The sequence below is a fragment of the Symphalangus syndactylus genome, chromosome 16 (genome assembly GCF_028878055.3).
Source record: "Symphalangus syndactylus isolate Jambi chromosome 16, NHGRI_mSymSyn1-v2.1_pri, whole genome shotgun sequence".
Lineage (NCBI taxonomy): Eukaryota > Metazoa > Chordata > Mammalia > Primates > Hylobatidae > Symphalangus > Symphalangus syndactylus.
Window position 1 is genome coordinate 11,097,188 of NC_072438.2, and position 22,576 is coordinate 11,119,763.

General features: G+C 54.4%; 1 protein-coding gene across 6 annotated transcripts in view; it reads right to left on the reverse strand.

The window, feature by feature from the left end:
• Nucleotides 1-1,090: 1,090 nt before the first annotated feature.
• The window catches only part of LETM1 (leucine zipper and EF-hand containing transmembrane protein 1), a 44,448-nt gene continuing 22,962 nt past the window's right edge, over nt 1,091-22,576 (reverse strand). For 3 of the 6 annotated variants that reach the window (XM_063619688.1, XM_055245704.2, XM_063619690.1), the window contains 9 exons: nt 21,169-21,372; nt 15,568-15,687; nt 13,704-13,835; nt 13,031-13,174; nt 12,225-12,356; nt 9,372-9,506; nt 6,828-7,015; nt 5,785-5,923; nt 1,091-4,699 (listed from right to left, as the gene is read on the reverse strand). In XM_063619688.1, the coding sequence (XP_063475758.1) occupies nt 4,550-4,699; nt 5,785-5,923; nt 6,828-7,015; nt 9,372-9,506; nt 12,225-12,356; nt 13,031-13,174; nt 13,704-13,835; nt 15,568-15,687; nt 21,169-21,372 (1,344 nt within the window). In that variant the 3' untranslated portion in view covers nt 1,091-4,549. Of the gene's footprint in view, nt 4,700-5,561; nt 5,924-6,827; nt 7,016-9,371; nt 9,507-12,224; nt 12,357-13,030; nt 13,175-13,703; nt 13,836-15,567; nt 15,688-21,168; nt 21,373-22,576 lie in introns of those variants that run through there. The other 3 variants (XM_063619689.1, XM_055245705.2, XM_063619687.1) reach the window with 2 other exon arrangements.

A 22,576-nucleotide genomic window follows, 5' to 3' on the forward strand; every position in this document is an offset into this window, starting at 1 on the left:
CCCCAGCTGTCAGCACAACTGAACCTCCACCATCAGGGTACCCTCTAGTGGTTGGGTGTGCTCTAGGCTGGCAGGGTCCCTGCCCTTGCTGTCTGCTGATGGCTTTCTGAGGGGGACGTGTCTCATGGGAGGCCCAGCTTCCAGGACACAACTGGTGGCTCCTGGGGTCACCAAGGGCACCTGGTTTGTTCACAGCTCTTTGGGCTGCTGTCCCCATGAGTGAGCACCTCCCACCCCAGCTGTGGGTCATTTCCTCTGATTAATTAGGGCCTGGGTGTCAAGGGAGGCACCGAGGGAGGACCCTTAGTGTGAACAAACCAGCAGCCAGGGCTGCAGAGAAGCCCATGAGGTGCCCACAGGGCCTGGTCCCAGTGTGGGCAGAGCGCCTAAGGGATGGCTTCTGTCCACTGAGAAGGGTAGGGAGCCAAGACGCCACACTGCCATCCTGGCCCTGGAACCATCCACGCACTCCTGCAGCAGGGCCACGCTGAGGCAGGTAGGCACCCAGAGGTCCGGGCTGGGGGCTGCCCTCCACGGCCCCAGGCCATCACACATCCCTCAGGGCGTCTGGGCCCTGCCTGTGGGCTGGACTACAGGCTGAAGGCCCTGCCTCATCCAGGACTCCCTAGGGCCGTACTCGGCGCTCTTTCCCCTCAGCTGCCTGAGGAGTCTTTCAGAAGAGCTGGCCCTCCTGGGTGACACCTCGGCCAGGATCCCAGCTCCTAACCCCAGGACTCCCAAGAAGTCACTGAGGTCCCCAGAGCAGGGAAAGCATGACCAGGTGGCAGGGCCACTGGCCTGGAGAATGTCCCACACTGTTCCATGAGCAGCTCACGCTGTCACAGGACCTGGGAACGTGGGTCTCTTGACCCTACAGGCCCATCCTGCAGGGCAAGAAGCGTGAAGCCAAGGGCTGAACCCACGGAGGGCGGCCCAGCACTCAAACCCCCAGGGATGGTGAGGCTCCTTCTGGAACTGGCCTCACAGCCACACGCGCCCCAAGGCCCAGCCCCTGCAGCCACGTGGACAGCTCTGCCGGCTTCCACTCGCTCCTGTGTGCCCAACGGTTCAGAAATATTACTCTGCACTGTTACAGGAACACAGATTTGATGTTTTAATAAAAATACGAATTCTACAAAAGGTGCTTAACACAGCCCAGGACGGGCTGTCCGGTGGAGTCAGCCCTAGGACCCCTGAAGGATGCACAAAGACAGAGCCGGCTCGCCAGCACACTCCTGCCAGCACCAGGACCCACTTCGAACAAAGACAGAGCCTGCTCCCCAGCACGTTCCTGTCAGCACCGGGACCCACTGCGAACAAAGACAGAGCCTGCTCCCCAGCACACTCCTGCCAGCACCAGGACCCACTGCGAACAAAGACAGAGCCTGCTCCCCAGCACGTTCCTGTCAGCACCGGGACCCACTGCGAGCCACTGCGGGGTGTTCTTCATTAAAAAAAAAAGTCTGGATTGTGACATTGCAAAAGGAGTCTGAAAGCCATATGCCCAATTCCTGAATCCCTACGTTAGAACTGAGAGTTTAGGCTGGGCACGGTGGCTCACGCCTGTAATCCCAGCACTTTGGGAGGCTGAGGCGGGTGGCTCACCTGAGGTCAGGAGTTCAAGACCAGCCTGACCAACATGACGAAACCCCGTCTCTAATAAAAACTTGCCCGTAATCCCAGCACTTTGGGAGGCTGAGATGAGCAGATCACGAGGTCAGGAGATCGAGACCATCCTGGCTAACACGGTGAAACACTGTCTCTAATAAAAATACAAAAAAAATTAGCCAGGTGTGGTGGCGGGCGCCTGTAGTCCCGGCTACTCGGGAGGCTGAGGCAGGAGAATGGTGTGAACCCAGGAGGCGGAGCTTGCAGTAAGCCAAGATTGCGCCATTGCACTCCAGCCTGGGTGACAGAGCGAGACTCTGTCTCAAAAAAAAAAAAAAAAAAAGGCTGGGCATGGTGGTGCATGCCTATAATCCCAATTACTCAGGAGGCTGAGGCAGAAGAATCGCTTGAACCCGGGAGGTGGAGGTCGCAGTGAGCCGAGATCGCACCACTGCACTCCAGCCCAGGTGACAGTGCAAGACTCCGTATCAAAAAAACAAAAAACAAAAAACTGAGTGCTTAGCTGGAGTGAGGAGGAAATACTGAATTCCTAGATCAGGAATTCGTTTCATTTTCACCAGGCGCAGATATCCCAGCTCCTGAAAAAGGCCAAGACCGGGGGTCTGGCACTGGGCAGGTGTAAGAAAGGACTGTTTTACGAAGCTTATTACACAAAGCTCTTATTTCTGGATCCACCACTGCTTACATTTGCACCCAGACAGCACTTTTAGGTGCAAGAAGAAAGGTCAGGACATAGAGAAAAATGCACACAGAACAATGAGGGAGGATGACGAGGGAGCAAGCCTGCATCAGAGCACGGCTGATGTCGCGGAAGCCACCAAAGGCAGAGCCTTCCCCACCTGCCAAGCCCCTGCGGCACCCGGAGGGCAAGCCGGCTTTCTGAGGCCACGCGGAGTCCAGGGCAGAGGGGACAGTGGGACGGGCTGCCTGTGGCAGCGGCTGTTCACGTCAACAGCGCTCAGCCAAGGCAGTGAGGACGGGGACGAGAGCCGGGGCAGCTGAATGGGCCCGGGATGCGGCTCACAGGAGAGGCGTCTGCACACACCTGGCAACTGCAAGCCTTGTTCTCAAGGGTAAGTACACTTGGACAAACGAACACCAGGCTACTTACACAGGGTGAGAGAATTCATAAATATTAGTTAAGGATCTAAAACAAACTTCTCAATTAACTGAAATCTGAAAGCCTCTGGAAGCCAACTGTCCCTGCACGAAGGTTTATAATTGAGAAATATCTCCTGTTCCTATTTTGTCAAGTTTCTTTAATGGCTGAACAGAAAGAAGCTTCAAGTAATGGAGAAGGCATCGTCTGAGCGCAGCTGCTTTCCTGGCTGCCTGTGCCGTTCCTGTCTTCCAAATCCTATGCTTGGAGGCCCCCAGAGGGACATTTTTGCCAGGAACCAACCTGACCTTAAAAAGATGAGTGTGGGCCGGGCACGGTGGCTCACACCTGTAATCCCAGCACTTTGGGAGGCCGAGGCGGGCAGATCACGAGGTCAGGAGATCGAGACCATTCTGGCTAACGCGCTGAAACTCTGTCTCTACTAAAAATACAAAAAATTAGCCGGGCGTGGTGGCGGGCGCCTGTAGTCCCAGCTACTTGGGAGGCTGAGGCAGGAGAATGGTGTGAATCTGTGAGGCGGAGCTTGCAGTGAGCCGAGATCATGCCACTGCACTCCAGCCTGGGCGACAAAGCGAGACTCCGTCTCAAAAAAAAAAAAAAAAAAGATGAGTGTGACACAGCCGGCTGGGCAGGAGGGTGGAGGTGCCACAGGACACCACCTGCCCACACCCTGGCCAGCCTGACCATGCTGCCGAGTGCCGAATGCGGGGAGGCCGCCCCACCCAGAGGGCACAGGGCAAACCCTAAGCACTGGGGGTATTGCCCTTGAAGCCCCAGGGAATGCCCTGTGCCGGATCCTCGTGCCTTGTTGACCAGCCTGCTTGCTAAAGGAGCCCAGGGGCCTGAGCCTGCAACACCGTAAGGAGTGAGGAGGGCATGAGGAGGGCATGCTGCTGTGGGTGCACTGGACTCAAACCTCACATTAGAAGCTACAAAGAACCCCAAATGCGCTTCAGAGCCCCACCAACCCCCGAGCCAGGCTCATCCCTGACACAGTGAATCCACTGCAGCCCCCGTGGCACGCAGCCCAAGCACCACCCAAGGGAGCCCCATGGCCAGGGCTGCGTCGGAGTCGCACGGCTCTTGGGGCAGGCAGACCAGCGTGGGAAACTCTGTGCCAACTGACTGCTTAAAGAACTGGGGGAAATAGCCAAGAAAGAGCTCCGATACACAAGGAAAACCGCACGTGAGAACCAGCACTCCCAGCAGGAGGACGTCACTCTCCAGAGGCCACAGAGATGGCAGACACCTCTGTCTCCAGTGACCCAGATCCAACTGAAAGTGTGCAGGAAGACAGGTCTATTGACACTGAAATCGAGAAATCCAGGTCCACAGGCGAATGGAGGCATCTTCAGCCTTGAGGAGGCCAGGCTGTGTCTCCTGACGCCCCTGGGGGTGGGCACAGCAGCCAGCTCTGTGTGGGCAGAGTCCACGTGGTCCTTATTCTCTTCCCTGGGGACAGGGCAGCACAGTCAGACGCTGAGACTCAAGGCCACACGTGGGGGGTAGGGGGGGCGCTTCCTGCCTTGGCCCGGCCCAGCTGCCTCTGGAGCCAGGAGGCCGTGGCAGCCACACCACAGTGTGGATCCAGACACGATTCTGTGGAGGGGTTCCGGGATTCCAGACAGATTGAATCTCCGTGGAATGATGAAAATTAAAATTTACTTGATTATGGAAGTCTCTGATTTATTCCAGCCAAAATATTAGATGAGCTACTAAGAATCACCACAAAGCAATCGCCCTCATGGCCCTTGCCAGGGTGGTGGCACAGCAGGAGGACAGGTGCCCAGGCCGGTGGTTCTAGCTCTTCACCTCTGCGACCTCCTTCTCCGCCTTCTCTTTGGCCTTCTCCTTCTCCTCCACCTTCTCCTCTTTTTCCAGTGTTGCTACAATCTCGGCCACCTGGCTGGTGGAGATGTGAACATCTTCTTTGTCCACCAGCTCAATCACCTACACACATGGGAAAGGGAGAGGCTCAGGTGGCTGCGCCCTACAGCACAGTGAGGCGGAGCCGGAGGCGTGGCCAGTGCCATCAGCCGCCCCAGCTGGGGTGGCAGCAGCATGCACGCAATCACTGCCTGAGGGCCCCAGGGTCCTCAGAGCACCAATTCCTCCAAGGGATGCCACAGGCCCTGGGGAAGGGGCTCAGAGAGTGAGAGGACAAAGGAGCCAGGGGGCTGCCTTGGCAGGTGGCAGACAGCACAATGGGGCTGCCAGGGTCAAGTTCCTGCTCTGGCCGGGAACCTGGGCCATGGCTTCCCAGGACAGAGTGGGGTGACATGCAGGGACCTTGTCCCCACTCTGCCACCCAGACTAGCAGGGAAGGGAAGGGCAGCTGTGCAGTAGATACCTGATCCTTGCTTCCAAACTGAACTGCAAGAAACCAGCCAACACTTCTGTTAGACGTCTGGAAAATCACTATCCTGACGCATGCACCGGGAGCCACGAGGCAGCTTCCCCTCAGAGACGTCAGTGATTGGGAAAATTGGTGTGTGCGCACCCAGGCTAGAGCCCTGCCTTCCCTCCAGAGACTGGATCCTGGGCCAGGATATTCTAGGCTACCCTGGAACCTGAGTGGCTGCACTTGGGAGCTCAGCCCAGCAGTCGCCTCTCAGCCTCGGGGGGGTGCCCAAGCTGCCCCCCTGCTCCCCTATGCAGTTGCCTCTCAGCCTTGGGGGACCCCGGGAAGTGTGAGCCGCCCCCCAGCTCCCTGTGCAGTCGCCTCTCAGCCTCGGGGGCCGCCCTCTCCCCCGGCTCCCCAGTGCCACCAGCTTGGGGCAGGGTCCAGTGAGACACGTGGCCACTAGGTGCATTTGTTATCTCAACACTTGAGTTGTAACTTCAATAATTTCTCACTTCTGATGTTTCAAATGAGAGCGGCGGCTTAAAGGAGCAGTCGCAGTGACAGACCCAAACCCCTGACAGGAGGGGGTAGCTGCCCACGAGGGTGCCGGGCATGCAATGCACAGTCTCCCTGCCCCACCCCACCCCAGAGCAGGTGGTGGATGGCCTGCGCGGTCCCCAGCGAGGCCCACCTTGACGAGGTCGTCGATGTTGACCTTGCCATCCTTGTTTTCATCCAGTGCTGCGGCCAGGCTGGTGAGCTTGCTTTCGGGAATGTGCTTGACTTGCTTCATGGCGTTGATGAGCTCAGCGACACTGATGACGTTCTCCCTGTGGGAGCACAGCCTGCATGTGGCCACGGGCAGGCATCCTGCTACACGGGACCTCACCGCCCACACCTGTGGCTGCAAGTGGTCAGCACTGACACAGGCAGCTCCGCGTGAGCCAGGTAACCTCCAGCATGGACCCCCAAGGCATTATCCCATCCTGCATACACTGCCAAGAGCTCCCAGGGCCAGCGTGGACACAAACACAGAAACACCACCGGGTCCAGGGTTTCCACAGGCATGCCCCTCTGGGGCCATGGCTGCTGGGCGGTTGTCCTCAGGCCTATGGCCACTTGGCAATACTTTCATAACCATGGGGGCTGCGGTGCCCTGGGCAGATGAGAGCCTCCAAGAGCAGGGACGAGGGCATGAGCAGGCTGCCACGGGCAGCCCGCCTACAACACTGTGGGTGTGGGGGTGGAGATTTGGAGCCTGCAGGACACCAGCTGTCACCCAACAGCTGTTTCATTCACCCAGAAGGGACTCACAAAACGGCAGCTCCCTCAGCCACTGCTGCAGGAATCTGGGACATGTTGGGCACAGAGAAGGCCGACTGCCCGAGCTGGTGTCATTACTGAGTGTGGGTGGGGTCAGGAAGAGGGAGAGGCAAAAGAGAGCCTGGTAATTAGAGGAAACAGAAGCCAAGAGAGGCGGAGGTTGGAGTGGGAGGGGAGAGGGCTGTGGGAAGAGGAAGAGGGGCCAGGAAGGGACGAACTGCTCTCAGAGAGGCAGAGACTGACATGCCAGAGGGTTCCTGGCTGGGACTGCTGGTCAAAGGTGGAGAGGCAGCCAGGCAGAGGCTACGATGTGCCCTTTGGAGCCAGAAGGGCCCAGCTCAGATCCAGCAAAGAGACCAGCCTCCCTGTGTGAGTCTCCGATCCCTCTCCCGCGCCCGCCACCCTACTCACCCCGTGGGCATGCCATTGGCCGGGGCCAGCTTGCCAGCCTGCTGGTCCATCTCCAGCTGCGAGATCAAGCCGTCGATCTGTCCGATCATCTGCTGCACCCTTTTTGTCAATCTCTTGCTGGCTTTAGATTCTTCCACGTATTTTTCTTCACCAGTCTTTGAAAGTTCCTTCTTGATCTCCTGCAAGTCCTAATAAAATTATTTTGGTTGTAAAAAGTTTGTCTTAAAAGAAAAAGGGGGCTGGGTGTAGTGGCTCATGCCTGTAATCCCAGTACTTTGCGAGGCCAAGGCGGGCGGATCACCTGAGGTTAGGAGTTCGAGACCAGCCTGGCCAATGTGGTGAAACCCCGCCTCTACTAAAAATACAAAAATTAGCTGGGCATGGTGGCGGGCACCTGTAATCCCAGTTACTTGGGAGGCTGAGGCAGGAGAATCGCTTGAACCCAGGAGGCAGAGGCTGCAGTGAGTCAAGACCATGCCAATGCACTCCAGCCTGGGCAACAGAGCGAGACTCTCTCTCAAAAAAAAAGAATCTGGTTGGCACAGTGACTCATGCCTGTAATCCCAGCACTTTGGGAGGCCAAGGCAGGAGGATCACTTGAGGACAGGAGTTTGAAACCAGCGCAGGCAACATAGTGAGACTTTATCTCTACTAAAATTAGAACAAAAAATTAGCCAGGCGTGGTGGTGCACACCTGTAGTGCCAGCTACCCAGGAGTCTGAGACAGGAGGATTGCTTGAGCCCAGGAGGTCGAGGCTGCAGTGAGCCAAGATCACCTTATCTCGAAAAAAAAAAGGTAATAAATTAACTTGTAATTACACCCATTAATTCAAACCAGAGAAAGTCATAAAATTGTTTCTATCATACCAATTTCTTATTTTCGTACACTGCCTTGCAAGCAAAAGACATAGAATCTACTCTCAATCTCAATTTCCTTCACATTTGTTAAAGAAAAATTAAGTGAACTAATTAATCAAGGAAATTAAGTGTCTTTGTTTTTTGAGATAGGGTCTTGCTCTGTCGCCCAGGCTGGAGTAAAGTGGCATGATCTCAGCTCACTGCAGCCTCCAACTCCCAGCCTTCCACTCCCAAGCCATCCTCCTGCCTCAGTCTCCAGAGTAGCTGGTAGTACTGCCACACACCATCATGCCTGGCTAATTTTTGTATTTTTTGCAGAAATGGGGTTTCACCATGTTGCCCAGGCTGGTCTCAAACTCCTGAGCTCAAGTGATCCTCCTGCCTTGACCTCCCAAAGTGCTGGGATTACAGGCCTGAGCCGCCAGTGCCCAGCCTTAAGTGTCTTTCTAAATTCCAAGGTTTTTTTTCCCATGAGTAAACATCATGAGGAAGAATGGGGGAGGCGAGGGGAGGGGAGGGAAGGAACAGGCTGAGCTGGTGATAAGCACCTCACATCCAGTGGAGAACCCACATGGCATGAGGGCTGTCAATCTAGAAATGGCAAATTATTTTTGCCAATTGAAAAATCAGTTATCATTCCCAACAGAGCTATGAAAACAGTTTTTAAAAAATCGTATTAGGGGCCGGGCACAGTGGCTCATGTCTGTAATCCCAGCACTTTGGGAGGCCAAGGTGGGTGGATCATGAGGTCAGGAGTTCAAGACCAGCCTGGTCAACATGGTGAAACCCTGTCTCTACTAAAAATACAAAAAATTATCCAGGCGTGGTGGCACATGCCTGCAGTCCCAGCTACTCAGGAGGCTGAGGCAGAAGAATCACTTGAACCCAGGAGGCGGAAGTTGCAGTGAGTCAGATCACGCCACTGCACTCCAGCCTGGGTGACAGAGCTAGACTTCATCTCAAAAAAAAAAAAAAAAAAAAAAGAAAAAAAAATCGTATTAGGAAGTATTATTTACAAAAAAAAGGAAAAAAAAATCACTATGGAAGAAAAGAAAAAAGCCACTTTTATGTAATCATGAATAAGATCTCATCGAGTGACTAAACTCTTCATGAGACACCTTCGCATGTTTAGAAACTAAAAGATGTGGCCAGGCAAGGTGGCCACACCTGTAATCCCAGCACTTTGAGAGGGCGAGGCAGGTGGGTCACCTGAGGCCAGGAGTTTGAGATGAGCCTGGTCAACATGGTGAAAGAAACCCTGTCTCTACTAAAAATACAAAAAATTGAGCCAGGCGTGGTGGCACATGTTTATATTCTCATCCACTCGCGAGGCTGAGGCACAAGAATTGCTTGAACCCAGGAGGTGGAGGTTGCAGTGAGCTGAAATTGTGCCACCATACTCCGGCCTGGGCAACAGAGCAAGACCTTCTCTCAAAAAAAAAAAAAAAAGGGTGCACACACATCTGTGGCCAGAATGGCACACAGCCACACTATAGAGGATTGGTCCAGCCAGAATGGCTGTGGAAAGGTTACTGAATAAGGTTTATTTATAATTTGCTTTCCTCTCCAAATACTCTGGCCAGCTTATCACGTATCTGAGGGAAGCATTATGTAATCCTTCTGGGGCCAGTACAGCGATTTTACTCGTCTTGCAGTCTCACAGTCCAGGGAGCAAACCCCACCCACCTCGCTGTAGTCCTGCACGTCCTCCTTCAGCAGCTCCAGCTCCTCCTTCTCCTTGGTGAGCGACTTCTTCTGTTCCTGCAGCTTAGAGCAGGCATCACTGAGGATGTCGATTTCCTCCTTAGTGATCTCTTCCTCCTGGGATAAAAATGGGCAAACAACAAAGCCTGAACCAAGGGAAAGAACTGGCCTGTTCCCAAGTGACCAGCTGCTCTGCTCCTATTATATGGGCAGCCCAGGGCAAGAGTCTCACTGGACACTCATTGGCAACAAGAGACCAGCAGGGTTCAGGTTCACTGCTATGCTGGCTGCAGGCATGCAGTCACTGTCTGCCCTCATATGCCAAACCGCATTTGTTTAAAGCGTGTCATCTATGAATTGACACGTGTACTGTGAAACCTTCACTACAGTCAGAGTCACCTCCAAATGCATCTTTGTGTCCCTACTGGGTCCCGCCGCCGACCCCCAGGCAACCTCAGGTCCACCTCCTGCCACTGCAGACTCAGGTGCACTTTCTAGCATCTTAGACAGACGGATCATCCAGCGTGTGCTCTTTTTCTGTCTGACTTCTCTCACTTATTTTGAGATTTGCCCCTGTGGTCGTGTGTTTCTTGTCTTGTTTTTTGAGACAGGGTCTCACTCTGTCGCCCAGGCTAGAGTGCAGTGGTGCAATCATGGCTTGCTGCAGGCTTGATCTCCCAAGCTCAAGCAATCTCCTGCCTCAGCCTCCCCAGGAGCTGGCACTACAGGCACACACTGACACATCTGGCCAACTTTTTATTTTTTGTAAAGACGGCGTCTCACTATGTTGCCCAGGCTGGTCTCAAACTCCTGGACTCAGACGATCCTCCCACCTCGGCCTCCCACAGTGCTGCTATCACAGGTGTGGGCCCCGCGCCCAGCCCCTCTGTTTGGTTTTTCTTTCCCTCAGCAACATTTTACAGTACTCCGTGAACAGCGCTTGCATATCTTTTTCCAAATTTATCCCTAAGTAGTTCATTTCAGGGCGTGCCATACTGTTCAAACCTTCTCTGACTACTCATTACCATAGTGAAGCACAATTGATTGTTCATACCATTTGTGAATAAAGAGTTTTCCTTTTTCCTTTCTGATCTATATGGTTTTGTTTTCTGTATCCAACTGCCCTGACTGAAACCCCCAGGCTGATGCTGAGCTCAGAGTGAGGACAGACAATCTCATCAGCGTCTCACCACTGAGGGTGACGGCAGCTGGAGGTGTTTCTGCAGATGCTTTTGATTGGGCTGAGAAAGCTGCCTGCGTGTGCAGGACATCTGCTTATCAGGAACGGATACTGGGTTCTGCCACAGGCTCTTTCTGCAGCTACCGAGATAAACATTCCCGGCTTCTCTAGTTTAGTCTGTTAATATGGAAATTACATTTTAAAAATTTTGGCCAGGCGCAGTGGCTCAAGCCTGTAAACCCAGCACTTTGGGAGGCCGAGGTGGGAGGATCGCTTAAGGTCAGGAGTTTGAGACCAGCCTGGCCAACATGGTGAAACCCCATCTCTACTAAAAATACAAAACTTAGCCGGGTGTGGTGGTGGGCACCTATAATCCCAGCTACTCGGGAGGCTGAAGCAGGAGAATCACTTGAGCCTGGGAGGTCAAGTCTTCAGTGAGCCAAGGTCACGTCTCTGCACTGCAGACTGGGCAACAGAGTGAGATCCCATCTCAAAAGGAAAAAAAATTCAAGCCAATTTGTATTTTTTGCACAAATCCCACGTGATCATGATTCTTTTTACAGAACAGTTCTATTTGATTTGCTAAAAAGTTTGTTAATTTTTTTTTTTTTTTTGAGACAGAGTCTCACTCTGTCGCCCACTGCAAGCTCCGCCTCCCAGGTTCACGTCATTCTCCTGTCTCAGCCTCCTGGGTAGCTGGGACTACAGGTGCATGCCACCATGTCTGGCTAATTTTTTGTATTTTTAGTAGAGATGGGGTTTCACCATGTTAGCCAGGATGGTCTCGATCTCCTGACCCTGTGATCCGCCCACCTCAGCCTCCCAAAGTGCTGGGATTACAGGCGTGAGCCACTGCACCTGGCCAAATTTTTTTTTTTATGGCTGGGCGTGGTGGCTCATACCTGTAATCCTAGCACTTTGGGAGGCTGAGGCGGGAAGATCACTTGAGGTCAGGGGTTTGAGAGCAGTCTGGCCAAGAGAGTAGTGAAACCCCCTCTCTACTACAAATACAAAAATTTGCTGGGTCTGGTGGTGCACGCCTGTACTCCCAGCTACTTGGGAGGCTGAGGCAGAAGAGCTGCTTGAACCTGGGAGCCTGAGACTGCAGTGAGCCGAGATGGCGCCACTGCACTTCAGCCCGCGAGTTCGAGATGGAAGGCACCAGGAGGCGTCCCATGTAGGCAGCACAGGCGCCTGGAGGCTGCACCTCACAGGCTCGCATGGGGAGTCTGAAGATGCCCCAAGCCCAGATCACCCCACAGGAGGTGACAGCAGGTTGGGCTGTGGAGGAGGCTCCACCTAGAGGGGCCACATTGGCTTCCACACCCCTTCACTGTCTGGGCAGGCTGACAAAGGGCCCTGAAACCTGCCGACTGGCATCTCTACCTGCCACACTGCGGGCCAGGGTGCTAAGTTCACAGCAGCCTCAGCTGCTGTGCACCCAGGCAGTGCGGAGCCCGGCCGGACTCACTCTCTTCCTAACCACCAAGCCTCCTAGGGGCCCAGTGGCCTCGTCCTCAACCCCTTGCACCATCTCCTCTCACTGAGGGCTATAGATGCCCCAGCTAACCTGTCCCCATCCTTGCCCCACAACTGTCCACAAAGCCAGGCCATGCCCTCCTCAGTCTCCAGGGCCCCAGAACCTGCCTCATTACCTTCAAGCCCTCCAGCACAGGGGCAGTGTCCTTCAAGGTCTCTGACTGCAGGACTGTGTCAGGCATTTCTGGCTGTGGCTCGGTCCCTGGCCTTTGGGGAGCAGCTACCACACGTTCGGGCTCAACATCCTTCTGAAAGGCAAGGCGACACCGGCCCGGCACCTGCCATCACACAGAAGCAGTCTTCCCGCTCCCCAATGCTCAGAACAGATGGCAGAGGCCACACTGGGACCAGGCCTGCAGGTGAAAGCGGGCAGCACGCCTGCCACAGAAGGTCCCTAGGAAGGCTCCATGCAGCTGCCAGGTCACCTGGGGCCCTCTCTGGAACAGGCTAGAGCACCTCATCCATCTCTGGTCTCCCCAAGACTCCACCAAGCTGCCCTGTCACTTGCAGAGCAGGAGGCTGAGCCTGTGGGTGGGCACCATGCATGTGACTCAAGAGGACCACAGGGCCCGAGTTGAAGAGGAGCCCAGAGGCTGGGGGAGCCTGAGGCTCCTCTGCCAGCACCCCTCACAGCAAGTCCCTGAGGAGAGGGTGGGCACTGCCATATGCTAAGCTCGCCCCTCTGCGACGGCTAAGGTATATCTCCCGTGAGCACCACTGTGGCCATCAGGGAGTCCCCATGTCAGAGTTGCAGCCCTCACACCCGGGCACCCTGCCTCCCTGACCACTCCAGGAGGAAATAAAAATGCAGGACAGAGCTGCAGGGCCAAGCATGCAGGAGGCCAAGACTGGGCTTGTGGGGGTTTCCAGGGAGGCTGGGTCAGGACAGCCCCATGCCCCACGGAGCAGGGCCACTGCTTACCGCCGCCTCCGAGCGCTTCTGCAGCTCCTTCTCACGGTGCTCCTGCTGGATGGCCGCCTCCTCCTGCAGCGTGGCCTCCAGTTTGGCCTTGTTGTCCACCTGCTCACCCTCCACCTCGGCCGCTTTCACCTGCGCTTCCTTTGCCTTCAGAAGAGGGTACACCTGTGGGTGAGCCCAGAAGCCGCCAGAGGCCCTTGCTGCCCCTCACCTCTGTCCTGTGTCCTGTGTCCCCTGCCCCTGTCACCACCTGGGCTTCACACACACAGGACAGAAGGCACTGCCAAGGTGCTGCCCGCAATTGCTGGGAGGCCCCTGGGCCGCCCTCTGCGCTCGCCTGATGACTCCTGACGTGTGGGAAGGAGCACAGGCGCTGCTGGCATAGCTCCAAGGACCGCGGCCCAGATCCACAGCAGCCAACACGTGGCCAGGTTGGGACCACTGGCAACTGTGCCACACGGGGGATGGCAGGCAAGGGGCTAGTGAGGAGGGATGGAAGGAAGGGGACAGGTGGCTGGGTGGGGGCACTAGTGAGGGGGTGGGAGGGAGGCTGGGTGGATGGGGGGCTCCTCGCCCATGGTTGAGGAATGAGTGCGCTTGCACACCTCCCCCCACCCCAGAAGAGCGGGGCCACCTATGAAGAGATGAGGTAAAAGGGGTCTCCGACAGCACGTACAACAATGTCTGGGAGGGTCTGCAGTGTGGACTTGAGCTGGTCGGCTGGAGAGAGTGTGTCCGGGAGGTACATGGCCCGGGACAGGATGAGCAGCGATGTGGGGATCTCCTGATGCAGATGCAGGTCCAGCCACTGCAACCAAGGCCAGATTCAGCAGATGGGCAGCCCCCCAACCCTGCTGGCACCACAGCAGGTCCACCCATCTCATCACCAGAATAGCTCTCAGAGAAGATGGTGTCTCAAGTTCTACAAGGTCTGTTTGTTGCTCTGCTGTGTGACCCGACGATGGCCTTAGTAAACAAAACACCAGAGAAGCTCGGGGGTCAGCAACCCCCACAGCAAGGACCCCAAGGGCCTCAGAACAAGGCACCAACTCTTCACTTAAAAACACCCCAGGGGCCGGGCATGGTAGCTCACACCTATAATCCCAGCATTTTGGGAGGCCGAGGCAGGAGGATCACCTGAAGTCAGAAGTTCAAGACCAGCCTGGCCAACATGACGAATCCCATCTCTACTAAAAATACAAAAATTAGCCAGGTATAGTGGTGAGCACCTGTAGTCCCAGCTACTTGGGTGGCTGAGGCACAAGAATTGCTTGAACCAGGGAGGCGGAGGTTGTTTCGAGCCGAAATCACGCCACTGCACTCCAGCCTGTGTGACAGAGCAAGACTCTGTCTCAAACAAAGAAACAAGACCAGCCCAGGTCAACATATAATGGGCCTGCAGAGGCAGTGTCACTGAGGCCCGTCAGCACCTGGGCCCTTGCAGGCTCTGCACAGGCCAGGTTCTGGGGCTGGCTGCTTGAGTGACACCAAGACAATCTCCAAATGGGCAAGAAAGACCGTGACAATGTTTGGAGACAAACTGAACACGGGGCAAAACATGAGAACAAACCCTAAGAGAAGAAAGGCAACGGTGAGGAGAAGTGGGTAGAGAAGGAAAATGTGAACACATGACACTCGGGCCCCCAATGTGCCACACTCCACTGGGGGCCGAGGGGCCTGGGCAGGGACAGCACCGGCCCCCCCGCTCAGACACCCCTGTGTGTGTGGCCCATATCCCCACGGAGCTCCAGAAGGCTGGGCAGAGTGCTAGGGAGGTCAGCACCCATGCCAGACACAGAGAAGGCTCTGCTGGGGAATCCGATGGAAGACACAGCTGTGGAAGGCAGGGGGTGCCACAGGATCACGCCATAAATACTGTCTGTGTCGAGAGGGGAAGTGTGTACACACACCTTCATCTACACTTGCAGGTTGTGAGAAAAACTCGGCAGGAGGATGACTGCCAACAAGGGCATGCCAGTGCCAGGGCACCGAGAGAAACTGGCTGGAGCCCTGCACCCCTTACCCTTTCCATGTAAGAGTGAGTGGCCGGGGCTGTCACTTTCCGACCTACAAGCCACTCAATTTGATGGCATTGGGAACCAGGCACCAGATCAGGGCGTGGCCAGAGAAGGGGTGGCTCCAAAGTCAGATCTCGCCATGCCACCCAAACCTTCCATGGCCCCAGTTCAGAAAGAGTCAAAATGTGAACACGTCCGACATCTCAGAGGTGAACTCCAGTCCTCATCTGACTACAGATAACCAAAATAGTAAGTTATTAAGGTCTTTAAAATCAACTAAAAGCAAACAAGAAAAATCAGAGCAATATTCAAAAGGCAACGAAAGGTGAGAATTCAGGGGTGTGAATGTGGTAAGAGCAGAAGGGCGAGAAACAGCCCAAACATCCTAGCCGTCCCCAGAGAGGTCACAGTGTCGCCTCGCCAGGCCGGCCCAGAGTTTGAGAAGAGCCTCCAAGTGGCCTTTCAAGGCTGATGTTTCCTTTGAGCAAATGCTGGCCTGGCACAAGGCGAATATTCACGCACCTGCTTCAGCTGACCCCTCAGGCGGTCTTCCGTGACGCCCAGGGCGCGCATGCCTCGTGCCCGACACGCTGCCTGCAGCTCCTTGACATTCAGGCTGTCCACCCCTTCCTCAGCAATCAGCTAGAAAACAAGTGAGTGAATTATCATCCAGTTGCTGGTGGGTCACTGTGTCTATGTGAACACCCTCCAGAGCAAGTGGCTAACAGATTTTGCCAAGCAAGAATCAAACCACTGCCACCAAAGCCCAGTTCTAGGTTTGAAGTGACTGGAAGCCAGTGATGGAGGGTCAGGATCTTGGGAAGTGCAGAACGGCCACGACCAACCCCCTGAGACAAAGAAGTTCACCTCCAACCCTCTGTCCTGATGGCAGAACCAGCCCCACCCTGGCCACTCCTGCCACCTGCTGTTTCTCCTGATCCCCCAGTCCACCATCTGTCAAAGTGTACCCAGGATGGAAAAGAAGGGACGGAAGGCGAGGGAACCAGATACTCCGAAGATATATCTTGACCTCATACCCAAAGGGCCCCTCTCTTCTGCTCAGCCCGAGGTCACTGTGACCCCAACTGGAAAAGCAAACAGGAGTTCCAGAGATAGAGGACACCAAGGCATACAGGGAGCAACAGGTGAAGAGAGACATGGAGAAGTAATGACAGCTACTGCTAGGCAGATGCCGACAACAGGGCTCCCACGCCAGGACTCTGCAGCAGGGCCCACCATTTCAGAGTTTACTCCACATCACAACCACCCTGTGGGGTAGGCAGTACCACCACTTCCACTTCTAAAACCAAACTTGACATAACTGTGGACGCACATCCAGTTTTAACAAATAACAAAGCTCCCATGCATCAGATGCCTCCCCTAGCGTAATGTCTCACCAGCAGCACTGCAATTAGCACACACCACCCACCCAGTCAAGACAGAGGCCACCTTCCCCAGCTCCCGGTGCTGCCTGTTCACAGACGTGCTTATCTCCATGTCTGCAGCTGTCACCTGGAGTGCTCTCTGAATAGGATCGTGCAGGACGTCACCTCTGGGGTTCCTTGAGGACCCACTGGGGGTGCTATGGGTGTGCCGGGTTAGGCCTCTCACTGCCACGCAGCATTCTGCGGCGTGTGTGCCCTCCTTAGCCAAACCCTTCGCGCACTGAGCTGGGCTCTGCCAGTTGATCAGGAATGAAGTTGCTTTCTGTCTGCTTTCTTCTCCCTGTCCTCCTGTGGGCTGGCTGGCCTCCGTTTGATTTGGCTCTGGTGGTCTGGAGTCTCTGTGCAGCATTTTCAGTGTTGCTCTGGGGATCATGGTACACAATCCATGGACGCAGCTCACTGTAGCGCAGTGGAGTCGGTGCTCCACCCACGAAGGCAAGTGCTGAAGCTTCCCCTCCATCTGTTCTGAGTCTCAGCCGTCACCTCCACCCACATCGCGGAGCACGTCCCTCAGCCCCGCTTGCTGCAGGGAGAGCGCAGCCCGCCATGCCGACCCTTGCTCTGGTTGCTGGGAACTCTTCCTGCCGCGCTGAGGTACTTTCTCTTACTGTTTCCTTTCTGGTCGAGGAGCTTCCCTCAGCCCTTCCTTTAAGGGAGGTCTGCTGGTGACACAGTCTTAGCTTCCTTCCCTCTGATACTGCCTTGGCTCCCCATCACTGCTATATTTTTGCTGGTTATAGATCCCGGGTTGACAGTTCTTTTAACACTTGAAAAATAATGCTCCACTTCCTCTGGTCTCCACAGTTCCTGATGAGAAATCCATTGTCATTCAAATTTTCCCCTAATGGTAAAGATGCTGTTCTTGGCCAAGAACAGTGGCTCATGCCTGCAATCCCAACATTTTGGGAGGCCAAGGTGGGAGAATCATTTGAGCCCAGGAGTTCCAGACCAGCTTGGGCAGCCTAATAGTAAGACCTCATCTCTACAAGAAAAATAAACAAAACTAGCCGGTGTGGTGGCACACGCCTGTGGTCCTAGCTACTCAGGGGGCTGAGGTGGGAGGATGGCTTGGGTTCGGGAGGTCAAGGCTACAGTGAGTTGAGATTGTGCCACTGGACTGCACTCCAGCCTGGGCAACAGAATAAGATACCATCTCCCCCAAAACCCAAAAAAAGACCTGGCATTCATAAATGAAACAACAACAACAACACACACACACACACGATGCCTTTCTCTCACTGCCTTAAAAACCCTTTGTCTTCAGCGTTCATTAGTTTGACTCTGATGTGACTTGCTGTTAATTTATTTGGATTTATCCTACTCAGGGTTCACTCAGCTTCTGAAATTGGCAGATTTACATCTTTAACTGAGCCTGGGAAGTTTTCAGCCAGCCATTATTTCTTGAGGTACTTTTTCAGCCCTGCTCTATCCTTTCTTCCCTGAACATCAGATAACACAGAGGGTCGACACCTGTGACAGCACAGGCTGTGGGGCTCTGTTCAATGTTTTCCACTATTGTCTCTCTGTTGTTCAAATGGGTAATTTCTATCGTGTTATCTTAAAGTTCACTGGTTCTGTCTTTTATCGTATCCATTCTGCTGTTGAGCCCACCCAGGTTTTGACTTTGGATATTGTATTTTTCAGTTGTAATTTTTCATTTGGTTCTTTTTTTTTTTTTTTTTGAGATGGAGTCTCGCTCTGTCCCCCAGGCTGGAGTGCAATGGCGGGATCTCCGCTCACTGCAAGCTCCGCCCCTGGGTTCACGCCATTCGCCTCAGCCTCCCAAGTATCTGGGATTACAGGCGCCCGCCACAACAAAAAATATATATTTTTGTATATTTAGTAGAGACGAGGTTTCACCGTGTTAGCCAGGATGGTCTCGATCTCCTGACCTCATGATCCACCCACCTCGGCCTCCCAAAGTGCTAGGATTACAGGCTTGGGCCACCGTGCCCGGCCAGGTTCTTCTTTTTTAAATTTTTTTGAGACTGAGTCTCCCTCTGTTGCCTAGGCTGGAGTGCAGTGACACACACGACTCACTGCAAGCTCAATCTCCCAAGCTCAAGCGATCCTTCTGCCTCAGCCTCCTGAGTAGCTGGAGCTACAGGCGCAAGTCACAAAGCCCAGCTAATTTTTAAAATTTTTTGTAGAGGTGGGGGGTCTCACTATGTTGCCCAGGAAGGTCTCAAACTACCGGGCTCAAGCAATCCTCCCACCTTGGCCTCCCAGAGTGCTGGGATTATAGATGTGAGCCACTGTGCCTGGCCTTAATATCTTCTCCTAATATCTTTTAATATTATTACTATTTAATAACATATTTCTTCTCTTTCCTTGCCCAGATCTATTTTTCATGTGTTCTACTCTGTTGTGGCTTTTGTAGCTCTGCGCTGGTGGTTGTTTGAGGCCCAGGTGCGGGGTCTCTAACTGTCATCTCAGGGTTAGTACCACGCGTTGCTTTTTCTCATTCACTGATACATTCCTGCTTCTTGAATCTAGATCTGACTTCCAGTGTGTCGCAGCTGACCTCCTCTGGTGCATGGTGGCATGGGCGGTGGGTATTCTAATTTGCACAGAGTTTGCAATTGATGATCTGGCATCTACCAATCCCATGAGCCAGCTAACAAGGCCAAAGCTGTTTCTAGCTCCCTATGGTCCAGCTTTCATGGACCAACCACAAACCCTAACGTCTGTGTTTCCCTTCCTTGCCCAGTCAGACATGTCTCCACCTGCTGCACACAAGGAAGGCAGGCATCGTCTGCCCCAGCTTACTGCTCCCCATGGGTGTGGAGGCTCTGTGGGGCCGAGTGACAGGGGAGCTGTGGGTAACACATTTCTCTCAATGGCACTGACCTCTCCATGTTGTCACTCACTCACATCCATAAGCTAAATCCCAGGCATATTTTAGAAGTGGTGGGAGCGCTGCCTTGTAAGAAGTGCAGGCTCCCCATCCAGCCTCCACAGACATCTGCAGGACAGCGGTGCTGCTTGCTACCGCTGGGAGCGGGTGGGTGGGAGCTCTGGCTCTCACAGGTGTCTCTCCCAGCAGGAGGGCAGAAGCATCTCAGTACTGTCTCCCACCTGGCTCCCACTGGCACCATGGTAGACGTGGCCTTGTTCCTGCTGGGCAGTGGTTAAAGTCCCAACTCTCCACTGGGCCCCCAAGGCCACCCCAGCGGTGGGGGAGTGTGGTGGATACACTGTCAGATGAGAGGAAAGCTCAAGCCCCCCACCTGGTCTCCACTGACACCACAGGGGCTGGCCCCCGCAGCCTTCTATGACACCATCACCACCAGGGCTGGGGTGCCTGCTGTGTCCAGGCGAGGGCGGGATACAGGCTCCCCACATGGCCTTGCCTTGATTCGTGGAAATGACTGGCCCTCAACCTGCTCACCAGAGATGCAGGCAGGCTCCTCCTGGAAGAGTTCAACACTGCCCTGAACCTCTTTATCTTCCACAGACAATGCCTGCATTCAGGAAAAACTAAACACTACAAACAAAATCAGAAGGGAAAGCAAAAGAAAAAGGCCTACGGACCACCCAGTTATTAGAGTAATCAATGTGAACTAGGGTTAGTGCATTCAAAAAGACAAATGACAAGACGAACAGTTTTACCTGAGAACTGAAATCTTAAATTAAGAGCTCCTAGTAGGAATAAAAGAGTAACCAGCCGGGCGCAGTGGCTCACGCCTGTAATCCCAGCACTTTGGGAGGCCGAGGCGGGCGGATCACTTGAGGTCCAGAGTTCAAGTCCAGCCTGACCAATGTGGTGAAGCCCTGTCTCTACTAAAAAATACAAAAAATAGCCGGGTGTGGTGGTGTGCGCCTATAATCCCAGCTACTCCAGAGGCTGAGGCAGGAGAATCACTTGAACCCAGGAGGCGGAGGTTGCAGTGAGTCGAGATCTTGCCACTGCACTCCAACCTGGGCAACAAGATCGAAACTCCGTCTCAAAAAAAAAAAAAAAAGGTGGCCGGGTGCGGTGGCTCACGCTTGTAATCCCAGCACTTTGGGAGGCCAAGGCAGGCGGATCACGAGGTCAGGAGATCGAGACCATCCTGGCTAACACGGTGAAATCCCATCTCTACTAAAAATGCAAAAAATTAGCCGGGCGTGGTGGCGGGCGCCTGTAGTCCCAGCTATTCGGGAGGCTGAGGCAGAGCTTGCAGTGAGCCGAGATGGCGCCACTGCACTCCAGCCTGGGCAACAGAGCGAGACTCCGTCTCAAAAAAAAAAAAAAAAAAAAAAAAAAGAGTAATCAGACCTAGAAGGAGGGTAGCGCCCTGAAAGCACAAAAGGGCATGAAACACACAGGCAAGCACGTGCAATGGACAGGACAGGGCAAAGGGGCAAGTGGACCCTCAATGAGGCCCTCGATGGGAGGAGAGAGGCACAGAGGCACTGTCATCAATAAGCAGGATGAACACAAAGACAGACACACCTAAGCAAGTTATTATACATCTGACGAAATCCAAACAGAGAGATCATCCGAGAAGCTGCCAGAGAAAAGACATCCATCTTCAAAGGATCTGCAATCTGTGAGTGGCAAGACTCCTAGTGAGCTTATTTTTGATCCTTCAGCATCTTCCAGAGTTTCTACAATGAGGACATGCTGCTTTTGTCATCAGGAAAAAAAAAAGGTAAAACAGCATAGCTGTGGCGCGAGTATGGCCAAGCTCACCTTGTCGTCTGCCTTTATGGAGCGCAGCCGCATGGTAAGCTGGAAGCGCAGGAAGTTGTTGGTGCCGATGGACTGTAGCTCCAGCAGCTTGCACAGGGCCACCAGCTGTGGCCGTGTCAGGTTGTCCAGGGTCAGCTCGTCCTCAAATAATTTGGAAAAACGCATGATTTCCTCATTGCTGGGCCTCTCCCCTGTCTCCCGGATCTGCGGAAGTGGTCACAAGGGTCATCCCCGAGACACGCGCCCACCTAGCTCCCTCCCACGACCAACCACATTCCCAAAGGGTGCTGCCTCTCATCCTCAGGGACTCAAACCACTGATGACTTCTTTTTTTTTTTTTTTTTTTGTCTGAGACAGGGTCTCACTCTGTCACCCAGGCTGGAATGCAGTGGTGTAATCTCGGTTCACTGCAACCTCCACCTCCTGGGTTCAAGGGATTCTCCTGCCTTAGCCTCCCAAGTAGCTGGGATTACAGGCTGAGCCACCACGCCCAGCTAATTTTTGTATTTTAGTAGAGATGGGGTTTCACCATGTTGGCCAGGCTGGTCTCAAATACCTGACCTCAAGTCATCTGCCCAGCTCGGCCTCAAACCACTGACTTCTGACTCCAGTGCTGGGCTAGCCTGGGGAGAGGTGGTGTCTGGCCTGTGGACCTCTCCTGCCTGAGCCAGCAAAGCTGAGGCTGCTGTCTGCTGGGGGAGAGGCCCGGGCCCACAGGCTGCTGCATGCAGGTCCTGTGATCCTCTCTCTGCCACAGAAGCGGCTGGGACCCTGCTGCTCTGGGGCAGGAAGAGGCGCACCTGTGTGCACCTACATCTCCCACGGATGACTGCCTGAGCCTTGGGGGAGGGGTGGCCATCTAGCTCTTTAGGGAGAGCTAGAGTCCCTTAGCGCAGATCACTCAGGGCCCTTTGGGTGACCCTCTGCAGTTCCTCCCACCTGAGGGATAAGCCACCAGCTCAGTCTCTGCCAAGAGCTGGGCTAGGAGGGTACCTAGCAGAGGGGACAGATGAGGGAGGACGAGCCTGACTTGGTGCCCAACTCAAATTGTAACATGCAGGATGCCAGCTCTGAGACACTGTTTCAGGTGTGCTCCTGGGGGCCGCCCTATGCAGCACACCCCAATGCAGGTGACTGCAAGCACATCCTTCTTGGCAGCTGGGCGGCCCAGGAAAGGTTGCGACAGGCCCCTCCTTCTGCTCTGCAAGCCGCAACGTCCTGGGTGAGGCTCCCAAAGTATGGCTCCCCCTAGAACATCTTGCTGGAACCACCACCCACTCCTTGGGGGGCTCAGCAGCCCCATGGCTGTGTCGCCTCCTCCCGAGAGGCTTCTCCGTGGTTAGGCCTCGGCCTGGCAGTCTTTTCTGTCAAGGGCCAGAGAGCAAGTATTTCTGGCTTTGCAGCCATG